The 13541-nt window shown below is 47.8% G+C and overlaps 1 protein-coding gene across 1 annotated transcript; it reads right to left on the minus strand.

Moving 5' to 3' along the window:
• Window positions 1-2037: 2037 nt before the first annotated feature.
• Window positions 2038-9909, minus strand: GSG1 (germ cell associated 1; the record flags this gene model as incomplete). Its single annotated transcript, XM_084265821.1, has 5 exons — window positions 2038-2353; window positions 3439-3550; window positions 3666-3818; window positions 7008-7055; window positions 9591-9909. The coding sequence occupies 5 exons, from the start codon at window positions 9907-9909 to the stop codon at window positions 2038-2040; spliced, it is 948 nt and encodes a 315-aa protein (XP_084121947.1).
• Between the last annotated feature and the right edge of the window lie 3632 nt (window positions 9910-13541).

The following is a 13541-nucleotide window of genomic DNA, read 5'->3' on the forward strand; positions in this document are numbered from 1 at the left end:
CCCTTTGCAATGCATTACAACCCTTTTGTGATAGATTCCAAACAGATCACCACTGACACTATAGAGATCACACTACATCCAGTCACAGCAAAGCTGATTCTCCCACCACTACTTCAGGGTTTAGAGGCTCAGGCAGAGGCAGAACTGGAAAGCTTTTCTGTGTGTTGTTCCTATTCTGAGCTTAACTTTACCATTCCCTTGCCAGCCCAGACCTATGTGCAGTTCCAGGAGGAACAAACTACCCCCAGGGCACCATTTAGCTCACTGTATGTTTAGTGCTGTGAACTGCACCTCTGAGTGTGCCATCAGTCTCCTCTGTTGTAATAAAAATGACCATATAAAAAGCAACTGCTTTGGTGCCCCACCACCCCACTGTGTAAGGCAAAACATAGGAATGGTTTTCCTGGTATGACTTTGTACGACTGACCTTTGACGTTAGGCAGAGCCAGGCTATGAGGTTTGCAAAGGGCTCGTCTGTCCTCCTGCTGGCACATGCTCCTCCAGCCTTCCTGCACTGCCCTATGAGCAGTGAGGTGATGGCAGGATTTTGACCCTCCCTCCAGGTGGACACATCTAGCATGGGTTTGCACTCCTCAGCTCTTGACACCTCCCCTTGCCATATCACCCTCTCTCTTCTCCGTCCCCGCATCTCTCTTTATATAAGCTTCCAGGATAGCCCTTCAGGATTAGCTGCAAGCCCCAAGGCTGGTCCTTGGGCCCTGCTGTCTTCATGTCAGAGCCTGTGAACAGTTTGTATACGTTTAACAGGATTTTTGTGTAAATAGCTTTGTATATATTAGCACAACTGTAGCAATGACTCTAGGCCTGGCATTTTCCTCCAGACAGGGGTTAGTGTTTATAATATATAGTCAGTTAATACAGCTGCACAGTAGGGACTGAAAGTCTGAGGATGAGTAACATAGGAGGATTAAACAGGAGTGCCCCTTGCCTCCTGTCTGGCCACCACCTTGCTGGGAAAGGTGAAACGGCTGTTACCTGAAGTAGTTTTTCTCCCGAGGTTCTTCCTGAGAGAACTGATACTTGAGTGCAGTGCTGTTAGCTCCTCTGTAATGTGAATTCACCCTGCCCACACACACACTCCCCCCACTGTGAATAAAGAGTCTGTCTGTATATTGTTGGGAAAATGTATTTGAACTGTGAACTGCAGTGGAGCAAATAAATACTGTGTACAGCATTCGTGTGTCGTGTGAGCCAGTGTTTCACCTTGGAGAGTTTATCAGCTTGCTTGATTTGGGGATTGTTTGTAGTATTTTTACAGTAGGGAAAAGAGGGCAGATGAAGAGAAAAAGAAGAAAGTAAAAGCCCTACCAAGATTCTTAAAGGTTGTGGAGAAGCACAGTTGAAAGAGACAGACGGAAAAGTACCCCAGAATGGGAGACTTTTGGTAAAAAAACAAGAAGGGAACATGTGGAAGTCATTACAGGTAGGAAGGTGGAGGACAGGGAAGTCTGAAAGCAACTCCCCCTTCCTACTGCAGCGGTACTTTTAATCTGGGGGCAGGGACAAGAGGTTGGGCCTGGAAGTGAATAATAAGCAGGGTGTTTGGAGAGGATTACAGCCAATGTGAGCACTGCTGCCCTTCACCATAGCACAGAACCTGGGGGGGGGGGGGGGGGGGGGCAGGCAGGGAGGGCTGCTGAAAGGCTGTGTGTAGCCACCTAAAGAGGCCCAGTGCTGCAGTTTGCCAGCTGGATGGCACTATCTGTTCCCAGGTGGAATAATGCTGGGATTAGAACATCTGGCTTAACTCTGAAAGAGCTTGGAGACAGCTGGCACCAACAACATATCCCTCCAGTTTCACCCTTCCAAGCTCAGGATGCTTGTCAAACTCATCAGATAGGACCCACCCTGCTACTGTTGGCACCGCTGTTGACTTCGCCCAGTGCCCACCTTCTCACTTCCCGTACTGTAGAGGAAGGACGAGCTCCCTGAGAACTTGCTAACAGTGATGCTAGTGTGTGGTTCAGAGCTCTTGTGCCCCCCAAGCCCCACTTCTCTACCCCTGTGTACTCATCCCTAACAGCAATCCTCCCCAATTGTCTGTCCCAAGACCTCATCCAGCTCCAGCTCTGGTTCCCGCTGCAGCACTTTCTGCTGCAGCTCAGAGTAGAAGTCGACTCCCTCAGAGACAGAACGGAGGGGCTTGTCTTGGGGCTCGTAGTAGCTGCTTATTTGCTGCTGTATGAAGTACTGGTGGTGCTGGACTTGATCCTTGAAGTTCCCATCATAGCCCTTGATGTGGTTCCTTTTGAACTCCAGCACCGTCTTGGTGTAAGTGTTGAGAGTGGTGACAGCAGAGGCCATGCAGCAGGTGAAGGAGGCCCAGGCCATGCTACAGGAGAGACACAAGAACAGCACACACTGTCAGAAGCCAAGTAGGATAAGGAATTGAACTGCATGCACTGTGGTGCACCCTGATTTTCCAGGCAGAAACTGCTGGACATGAACATAAACTAGAAAGACTAAGGCTTACAACATGGTTCTTGGGGGTTATTCCACCACAAGGTCCTCCTTAGATTCATGGGGTAAGTTTTAGTCGTCACTGTCACAGGAAAAAGAGGGATATGGGGAAAAAAAAAATAAAGGACAGCAGGCAAATCTAACCAGTCAGAGCAGGACAGCACAGCTTGGAAACAAACTGTATTGCAGGGCTGCTCAGAGTCTTCCTGGACCTGAAGCATGTTTACCTGAGCGTAACCAGATGGCCACGCTGACATTTGATGTCCACAGCCAGCACATGGCACTGGAGTGTTTAAGTCTGTAAACCCAGTGTGGTCACTGTCAGCACAGCCTTGCACACAGAGCCAGTGCTTTCCACAGGCACCTTCTCCAGCTGGTTATGGCAGACCTGCTGCAGCCAGCTTCTGGAGCCTTTACAGCAAGGAACCCTGAACCACCTGCTTTATGAAGTTGCTCTTCCTGGCTACAGTGTTCACATCTTGAAGCATGTGTCTAACCTTGGTGCTGCAGAAATAGGCCTTTGGGACATCAGTTAGTGAAGATCTTGTCACTAAGCCAGCATGCAACTTGTTTAAACTGCAGAAAAACAAGGCGTGTTTGAGTGTCACAAGTGTCACAAGTGTGACACTGGCCTCCACGCACAGGGAAGAGCTGAGACCAAACAGGGCACAGCAGCACAGGGACAAAACTGGTTAGTCAGCAGGGTCGAAGGCACTTGTTAGGGTGTGACCCTGCTGCTTTGCCAGCCCTGCATAGCTGGTCATTTCAGTAACTCCATCACTATTTGTAACAGCAGGGGATGAGGCAAAGGCAGGAAGTTAACAGTAGGAGCACTGTGGTACACCTGTCTTTGGAAACACAGAAGGTCAAGAAAGAAGGAAGCTGGTTTTGGCAAAGTGTAGAATTTCTGAGGCACAAAAAGCCAGGGAGGTGAAGATGGCTTCAGAGCTCACGTACTAGAACGCCCATCCATAGTCCCATGTGTGTGGTCTCCAGTCCTCTGGTCCCAGATTAACTGTTGCCTGGAAGACTTGAGTGTACATCATGTGTGCCACCATCCCAAGGAGACCTGGACACAAAAGACAAGAAAGCAAAGAAGTTGTTGCAGGAGGCAGAGCAGCCTCCTTCAGCCTTGTGTGGGAGAGGAGGCTCTCCAGCTGCTGTGATCCCAAACCAGCACTTACCTGACAGCACAGAGGAGACGGCAGCAAACGCGTTGAGCTTCAACCCACAGACAGGATTGCCAGTATGCAGCATTTCCACCATCAGGAGGATGAAGCTGATGAGCAGCAAACTGATGTACAGCATCTCTGATCCCAGTGACAGCCACAGGATTCCTGCCAGGAAGCAGAGACTTCTCACATCAGTACAGAATGGCTTGTTCAAGAGAGGGTACTCCTCCTTTCCAACCCAATCCTGAAAGGATGTCCTTTGGAAAGAAGGAAAACGGAGAACACCCAAAAGCAACTCCCGTGAGAAAGGGCTCAAAGGATGCTGAAGGGGACCAAGAGTCTGCTATGGAAGGTAGCTTAGCTAGTCTGGCATGGCAAAAGCTGAGAGGAACTAAAATGCTGTCTGTAAACAAGCCAGCATTATTCACAAACATCCAGGAGGAGACCAAGGGGAAAAAGACAGAGGGAAAGCTGCTGGGTATTAACACAAGATCAAGTGGTCACAGGTTGGCCACAGACACATCTGAGCTGGGCGTTAGAAGGTTCTTACCCATAAGCATTGTGACCATCAGAGTAGGTTTCTAACACAACCAAAACAAACAGCTTTCAACCTTTTTAACTCAGCTGGTTACGTAAAGAACTCTATGGTGCATCTGTGGCTGGGCTGGGACTTGGACTGTGGAATTCAGGAAGCCCCTGGCAAGCCTGTATTTCTGACTGAAACCCCAATTAAAATGGGCTTCTTTGGGGTAGGTATCCAGTTAGGGCAATAACAATCACCAGTTGCCCTGCTGCTTGAACAGAGTGCAGGTACTTTCATGCTGGGACTGTGAGTGGGACTTAAGTAGTGATACCACAGTCCACAGCTGAGCTCCCTGTGCAGCAGAACTTGGAGGAGAATGAGGAAAGGCACTGGGTAACACTGGGCTGTGGAAAAGCACAGGATTCACTGAGGAAGAAATATTCATCTGACAAATGAAGCAGCACTGTGAACATTACTGTTAGCAGCTATTAATGGCCATAGAGGAGACATTCAACTGGGGAAAAAGAGTGTGAACAAAACCCTCATTAATGTGGCACTGGCTTGATTCCTCAACATCATTAGTGCCGTAGAGTCACCCAGCTCTTTAGCAGGAATTGATGAGCTGCATTCCCTGCTTAAAGGAGCTGCCTTGCTTGCTCAAGCACCCATCAGGGAGACTGCTTCATTAGAGTTCAGACTGATCAAAGTGCCCTGGATGCTGCAGGCACCACACACACTCTGCATTGTTTTCCCTGTGAGTCCAGGCTTACCACACATGCCGTGTAATCCGGCCTCATAACACTGCCTACATCATGCAGAGCTGCTGTGCACACAGGCAGCCCAGTCAGCCCAGCCTGCAGTCAGCAGGCAACACCACCTTCCCCAGTGCTGGCCCAGCTATAGAACGGCAGCTGCGTTGGAGGCCAAAGTAATTTTAAGATGATGCTATGTGCAGGAAGGGGTGAAAGCAGGTGATGGAGCTGTTAGGACCACAATGTCATTATCAGTGTCGTGCTTAAGCTCACAGCCATGTTCTAATTACTTTGTGGGAGCTCTGTGTTTCACAGAACACGGCCTTTTTATTGGTGTTGGGCTGCAATTAAGACAAGACACGGCGGGAGGGGGGTGAGGGGGGACAGACAGATTTACAAAGACACATAATCTGGTTGCATAAACCTGCTTTCTTAGGAAATCAGGCTATAAAGACACATTGGAAGCAACAGAGCCAGAGACCCGGGCAGGGAATGAAGCACAAAAAGGTGAGAAAGAAGAAAAATGCATTGCTGCTCCCTGTGAAGCCAGCACGGTGCATTAAAGGCAGGAGTCATTCAGTAAATGCAGTTAAGTCACCTCTCTACTCTGCCCTGGTCAGGCCCCACCTTGAGTATTGTGTCCAGTTCTGGGGTCCCTGGTATAAAAAAGCCAGGGATCTCCTGGAGAGAGTCCAGAGGAGGGCTACGAAGATGATTAAAGGCCTGGAACATCTCCCCCTACAAGGACAGGCTGAATGAACTGGGGCTGTTCAGTCTTGAGAAAAGAAGACTGATAGGGGATCTGATTAATGTTTACAAATATCTCTAGTGTGGGACACAAGGGGAAATAGCCAGCCTCTTTTCAGTGGTCTGCGGAGACAGGACAAGGGGCAGTGGCCTCAAGCTGGAGCACAGGAGTTCCTCACCAATATGAGGAAGAACTTTTTCACAGTGAGGGTGACAGAGCCCTGGGACAGGCTGCCCAGGGGGGTTGTAAAGTCTCCTGCTCTGGAGATATTCAAGACCTATCTGGACACCTATCTGAGCAATCTGTCCTAAGGAACCTGCTTTGGCATCCAACCCCTACAATTCTGTGATTCTGTGATATGCAGGACTTCAGAATGATCTTGTAGCACCAGCAGTATGTGTAGAATACTGTTTCCCAAAAGAATAAGCAGGGGAGGTTTTTCAACCCTGCTCTTGTACCCTGGTTAATCTGTGCAGTGATGCCACTGCATGCCTCTTACACCAGACCCTTCACCTGGGAATGTGCATCACTTTATAAAAGCAGGGCAGACATCTTTGCTGGTGTTTTTAAAATAGGGGAAATAAGGCAGAAAAAGGTGATCTCTCTGAAAGTATTCATGTCCCTGCTGGCTGCTGTGATTCCCTAGTGGTTGTTCCAGCCTTTGCTCTCATGGTTCACATATGAGTTTCCTCAGAAATGACTTTCAGTCCCTATCTCAGGGAACAATTATCAAGTCCACACCAACTGAAAAGCTTTCAGCAAGTAAAATCTCCATTGCATGTATACACATACATCCAGGTATAGTGGAGTTATCCCCAGGATAATTTGAAACATGTGACAATGACAGGAGGGGTGAGCTCCAACCCCAATGAAGTTTTGTATTGGGGGAGGCAAGGGCTTCACCCTGAAAGTGTAACTTGCAGGTGTCCTGATCACTCACCACAAAGCAAAAGATGATTCAGCTTCCAGGGCTATCACATTAGACCCCAAAACTGAAGCACTGAGTCAACACATAGTATATGTGGGAAGGACTGTCCTCAGGTGCCATCCAACCCCTTCTCACTGACTACAGCAAGATAACAAGCTCAGACTGGGCAACGTATTGAATGAAACAAATCCTGCTTTCTATGGGAGGGGGTCTGAGGTTTCCAGCACTGACCTCACAGATGGCAGTGGTTTAGACAAACATCTGTGAGGAAATATTTGCTCTTTTACCAGCCATGAGGCCAGGATTTCATTCATGGCTCTTTGGGGACCCACCCTGATGTCCTCACAGAGGAGAAAAGTTACAGGTCCTCATCCAGAGGAGGTTCCCTGGAACTTGCTCTTACCTCTCTCTGCTGGCGGTGAAAGCTCAATAAAGCTACGACATTTCTCTTCTGAAACACAAAAACAAAGGTATTAGTTTGCAAAACAATGCAGGGTACATCATGGAAAAGAAAAATCTCATCCTCTCACTCTCTTTTCACTGCATAGCTCCAATCACTCCGAGTCTATCCCTCAGATCTTCTCACCCCTGTTCTTTTTCTGACCATTTTTCCAGACCTTCACTGGTGCAAGGCCTGGGAAGACAACGTCTGCCTGGAAAACCAGAGATGGCCTTTCCAGAAAAAAGACCTTCAGCAATTTGTAAATCTCATGAGCCTCTGGTGAACACAAAAATCTGTTGCTATGCATTCACAACATTACTGTTGGTCACGCCTGTTAAGGGTGTAGTTTGTAACAGACTGCAGACCCACTTCTGCTGAGGACATGAATTCCCACTCAGCCCAGCCTCAGCAGAGCAGTTCTAGCACTGCTTCCCAAAAAGGAAAAGGAAAAAAAAAACCCTAAAAAAATCTTCCCAAGTGAAATACTGTGTCACAGAGATGTCAGTCCCTCTTCTGTGGATCACACAGAATTATGGTCTCCTCACATTTTAGGCATACTCTTTGGAGAAATGGCATCTGTATTTGCTTTGGCTAGATGCAAGCTATTGTCTCAGCTGAGGATACATCATTATTATGTGTAAGTCTCTCTCACTGCATACCACATCACTGCATTTGAGGGTCCCCTCCTCTGCTTGGCACAGCATTTTCTCCCAGAAGTATCAGTCTGAAGCTCTTCATGTAAGAATCTCATTTTCTTAATTTCTATCCCCAGTTCTAATCTCTCCCAATCTCCTGTATTACTTCTGTTGTCCACAGCCCTCAGGACGCTACCCAGTTTAGTGCCATCTGCAGTCCTCATTAACTTGTGGTTTGCTACTTCACCTAGAACTTTAATGAGGTTATTCAGTAATGGCTCATCTGAACTGATCCTGAGATTAGCCTGAATAATGAAATCTTTTCTCCAGCTCAACTCAAACTCCTTTTGCTCATGGTAGCACCCTCCCCCCTTGTTTTTTTTGTTTTGTTGTTGTTGCTGTTGTCTAGGCACTTGCTTCAAAGACCCACAACGAGTGGGTTGTACTCAGCTTGCAGGAAATAGGGAACCAAGGCTGACTAGCTGCTCTACCCCCTGCTCTGCTGCGCTCCAGATGTAACGCCCTCTGCACATTCCTTCAGGCACCAGGGTTATTCCAGGACTGCCCAGTGTCCAGACCAGTCTTTCAGAGAATGCTGTCCAGAGATGTAGCTCCGTTTCCACAAGCACCATGGAAACACACCTCAACCCAAACCGGTCCCAAATAAACACATCTCTTTCTGCAGCATGTCTGGAAATGCTCATAACTAAGCAGCCCTCTCATTAGGACATGAGATTTTCAGGCACTTTCCCTCCTGCTCCCACACCTTTCTGTCTGTTTTCTTTCACCAGTTCTTTATTTTCGAACTCTTGACAGCAGCAGGTAAGGAAATGAGAAGTGCTGTACTAGAACAGTGGCTTAGTTAAAGAAGGTGAGATGTTTGTGCTTGGGGAGAGCTTGAAGGGAAGGTGGTGGGCCAAGGGAATGGGCCTGATGAAAGTGACTTTCATCACTGCATATTTACATGCAAATCTCTCTCTCGCTCTGTTGGTCACCTTCCAGGTCAGTTCTGATGTGTGTGCCAGGCCGTAAAGAGCATCTGTGCACTGCAGAGCATCCACCTGTGCTGGCATGGCACAGGTTTCAGAAAAAAGGACTTCAGCAGAGCTGGGCAGGAGGAAGCCAAGGGTGAAGGCAAGCACCAAGGGGTCAAGCACAGGTTGCACGACCAGCCCCTGGCACTCTAGGGTTTACAGTGCCAGTCCCATATGGTCAAAGATCAGAAATTAAACCTGGCACAACAATATCACAAAAACAACTAAAATAACATACTTTAGCTCTAATCTTCAGGTCAATTTGCCTCCTAGTTCCTCTGGGTTCAGATCCTCCAGGTTTTCTATCTACAAGGCAATACTTTTCTTTCTCTCTCTGTCTCTTTTTTTTTTTTTAAAAAAAAAGTCCAGTTCCTCTTCAGTTCACAAAACCTCTCAGTTTGGTGATTTAAGAACATCAACTATTGCAGCCCTTACAGTGACAACTATTAATTGACAACACTGCATAAAATCAACCTACTTATGTTTCTGAGGGGACATGCACAACTGTGCCCTGGAGAGCATGAAGTAAGCTGTGTGTAGGAATGGAGACAAGGGGAAAGGAGGCTCACTCCAGTTCACATCAGGATGAACGATACCATCACTAAGTCCCTGCCACTACCACCACCACTTGCACTTCACAACCCCTGTTCCAGAATGAAGGGCACCCATAGGCAACCACTGTCCCTTGACTCCCTCAGTAAGCATACCAATGAAGGAGAGAAATCTAATGACCACAGCAGTGCACGGGGCTGATGCTATCTAGGAAAATGAAGAGGGCTTTCTCCCAATTGTTGTCAGCCTCCTGCCTTTCATTTCCAAACTCCCGCGGAGGAAATACAAAGGAAGAAGTTGTGGCTTCTTGGGCAAGACGCTACCTGGCCCTTCCATGCTTTCTTCACAGGAAAGCCACATCCCGGTGTGGAAGTATCTGAAGGCAAAGCGGTCATCCCCAGTCTCCCAGCTGTAGTGCACCACGTCCTGGGATGAAACATTGCTAGCCCCTGCGTCAGGCGCCATGGGCACGCCGATGCACTTGGTGGCTTTGCTTTTCCCACACAACGGCTTGGGCACTTTCTGGGTCCCAGTGCACCAGTAGCTGCCGAGCAAGGCAGTGGTGGAGAGGCTGAGAGCCAGCAGGTTCAGGATGACAGCCAGGAAAGCACGGCGCCACGGCAATCCCTTCAGCAGCTCCATCTACAACACACAAAAATGGGAGGGACTGTCACACCAGCTGCTTGTCCCACCTAGTCTTACAAATCCCAGCTCTTCCCAGCGCACACCACACAATATCCCAGTGGCTCACCCAGCATGGAAGACCATTCCCTGAAAGTCATGGTAGTAGAGCAATAGCTCAGCTTCAACCACTTCAAAGTACCCTGAGTATCTGTACTGGGGATACCAGTGGGTGACCCAGCAGACTTGGCAGCGGGGCTGAGTGCACTGGGGTGTGTGAGCATAGTGGAAGAGAGATCATATTCCCTCCATCTCACAGAATGTAGGGAAAAACTCTTAGACAACTTAAGCAAATACCACCTTTGGATGGGGCATGGTGAATGCTCTGTCCAACTATGTGGGAATTCTTGTTGCCAAGTGTGGCAAAACACTTTTTCAAGCAGTTCATTACTGTACATAGGGAGGTAAGAAGTGGATTGATGCCACAGTGGGGAAAGGCAAGAAAATATTCCTGGATTGCTGAAGGTCACAACATCAAAGCAGCAGCCTGCTCAGGAGGAACACCTGGCTATTCAGACCTGGCAGCTAGAGTTCAAGCCCAAGGGCAGAACCTCCCACCTGAGCAAGCACTTCTCTGCACATCAGAAATTTGGTTGGGTGGTGGATGACAGTGTCTCTGCTCTCACATAGAGTGCCAAAGGGTTTCCTTTTAAGAGCAAACATTGGCACAAACACTTTAGCCTGGTTTCATCTCATCAGAAGAAGTAATTCAGAAAGCAGTTTGTGCACCAGGGTCCTGTGGTCTTTCTTACTCAGAGGGAAGCTTAAGATTTTATGGTTACTGCAAAAAGCTTTGCACTGACTTCTGAGAGCCCCAACTTATCACTCCATGGATTGATTAGATGTCATCTACCCACACATCAACTTTCACGTAATCAACGAATGCCTCTTCCCACATGGCACTCCCTATGTTTGGCACAACTTCATCCAGATACTCCCACCCTTTCCTATTTATGACTCTCAAAATCTATTTGCCCATGAATAGATTCGGTTTGCACAGACACTGCCTGCTGCTGGTCCTCTTCACAAAACTTCAGTTGACTCACCCAACACTGAACGTGTGAGAAAGGCCCAGCATATTGTGGACATCACTATAAATAAATGATACAATACTGAGCTTTGCATTGTTTGTGAATGCACCACAGCTAAAAGTGGTGCTAACCAGCAAGATCAGAAATGTGGTCAGTAAAGATGGTGCTGAAGCTCCTCTTGGAAAGCAGGACTCATTAGCATCTCATCACACTGAGAAAACAGAACAGTGCCTGATCCAGAACACCCTTACTGATAGCAAGAAACTACCCAGTTCCTGAGAAAAGTCTGTATTGTTTTATGCTTTGGCTTTTTGGTCTCCTCACCAGAGCATTTATTTCTTTCATCAGTGAAGATTATGTTACCATCATTACCCTGGAGATGGTAACATCTTAGTGATACCATAACTAATGACTTCCATGATCTGAAGGCATGCTGGATATCACCTTTTTCACAGAGGAGATACCTACTTGGAGCAGTTAATTATATGAAACTTTCTGGTTAAAGTTGATGGCAAATTCCCCACTGAAAGCTTTTTCAGAGGAAAATTTGGCGTGTGACTGAAAAGGAAATTATAGATAAAATTGCTCTCCTCAAAACCATGATTTTTCATCTGAAAATAGAAACCTTCAGCACACAAAGTTTTTCAGTTTTTCATCAGGGCTTGATTATAAGATTTTCTGTCATCAGATTTCAGTTTGCTCATGCTTTTATTTAAAAAAAATATATCTTTCCACTCATAATATTGACAAAAATCATTTTTCTAATTTAAATCTTCAGTACTGGGAAAAATATTCTCTCCAGTTGATTTGTGATAGGAGTTGAAAGGCCACATAATTTCAGAACAAGTAATAAGGAAAAAGGAAAAAAAAAAAGGAAACAAATGAGTCAGAGAAGGAACTGGATCAAGGATGCAGAGGACACAAGGAATGAGAAGCAAATCTGAACTACTTCTTCATGAGAACATTGCCTGAGAAGTTTCCCTCCATGAAAGCCAAGCACTTGCTGTCAATAACTGACCACAGTTGTATCTCGATAGCCCCGAAAGGAAAGAGAGTTAAATTTACCTTGGCAGTAAGTCCTCGAAGTCCTGTTAATTTGGAGGAGCAATGCAGAAATGGGACCCACACTTTGCTGTTTTGCTCATCTCTAGATCCTCCAAGAAACCCAATTGCTTCAAAACCCCTTTCTCCTTTGCCTCCTCCCCTCCTCCCTCACCCCCACCCCTTCCCCCCTGGTTATTACATGCTATCCCTCCAGCCAGCAGCTGTTTTGTGGAAAATGGTCATTTTGTAATCCACAATGCAATCACAGCACAGCTGTTCCAGGAGATTATATGGGAAGTGGTTGGTGCTGCAGGCTGGGATTAAGTGCAGAAGAGTGCCCTGTATTGACTGAGTAAAAAGTTCCCATAACACACAGAAAGGCTCCGGCCACCTCCAGGCAGTGGCTGTTTGGGAGCTTCCATGGAGTGAGCGGGTAGCTTTCTGGCCAGTGCTTCAGGGGGTGAGTGACCTTAGCTCAGAAACTACCAACACCCTTGGCATCAGGTCACCCCTTGCCCTATGTCTGTCTCAGCAGAATGGCAAAGGCCACAAGACCCCCAGCATCTTCCTGGCCAGACCTACCAGTCACAGAAAGGGGAGAAAAAAAAAATGGGGAGAGGAACATTTGTGTGACTGCCTCTGCTCTGAGGGCTGAGGATGTCAGACCCTGAAGAGATGCCAATCCGCTCTCCCCAATCGGAATGGAGATTTTAATGACAAAAGGACCCCCTTAGCAGAAGCACTGCTGAGTGGCAGACTGGCCCCACAGTATCACCACAGTGACAGAGTTATGTGAAACGGTGAGGAGTCAAATAAGTCCAATACTCAAAGGATGGGAGCATTAAGAAGACTGTCAGTGTCCCTCATAGTGGCAGCTGTTACCAAGGCTTGAAGTTCAGCAGGAATCACAGCTCCTAGCAGCTTCACATCAGATGAATTTGGGAAACCAGTACAGAGAGACACAAAGATTCAAACTCACCCCAAGTCCCCTCTGAGCTCCTGTCCTAAAAGGCTAAAGGCTCCCCAAATGCCTGAGAGTGCTGATACACCTCCTTGGGTATCAGAACACTGAAAAGAATGGCATCACCTCTCATGAGAACCAACTGTCACTAGAGGGCACGGAGCAGCACTGAATCAAACTGCAAAGGTGAGGAGCATCCCAACGGTACAGACCCCACCTTCCCCACAAAGACTTTGCCCCGTGCCAAGCAGGTGAGGCTCCCACCAGTGCTGGGAGCGAGGAGGCAGGTCCCCTGCACGCCTGCCCCATTGCTCTGCTGGAATAGAGGAGACCGACGGTCCATCTGCTCATCCCCTCTTCCAGCAGCATTGCTGAGGGGACGGGAGGCAGGTGTACCCACAGCTCGGGGTGACAGCACAGACTGTGACACCCTGCGGGGCGCAGGCAGCAGACGGAGCCCACAGGTTGACGGCCCCGTGCATGGGCTGTGCCGTCGCGGGCTCCTGACCCTTCCTGCCCTGAGCAGAATGGTCCATAACTCTGCAGCTATTTTAATC

This window comes from Gallinula chloropus (assembly GCF_964237585.1).
Source record: "Gallinula chloropus genome assembly, chromosome: 1".
NCBI classification, from domain to species: Eukaryota; Metazoa; Chordata; class Aves; order Gruiformes; family Rallidae; genus Gallinula; species Gallinula chloropus.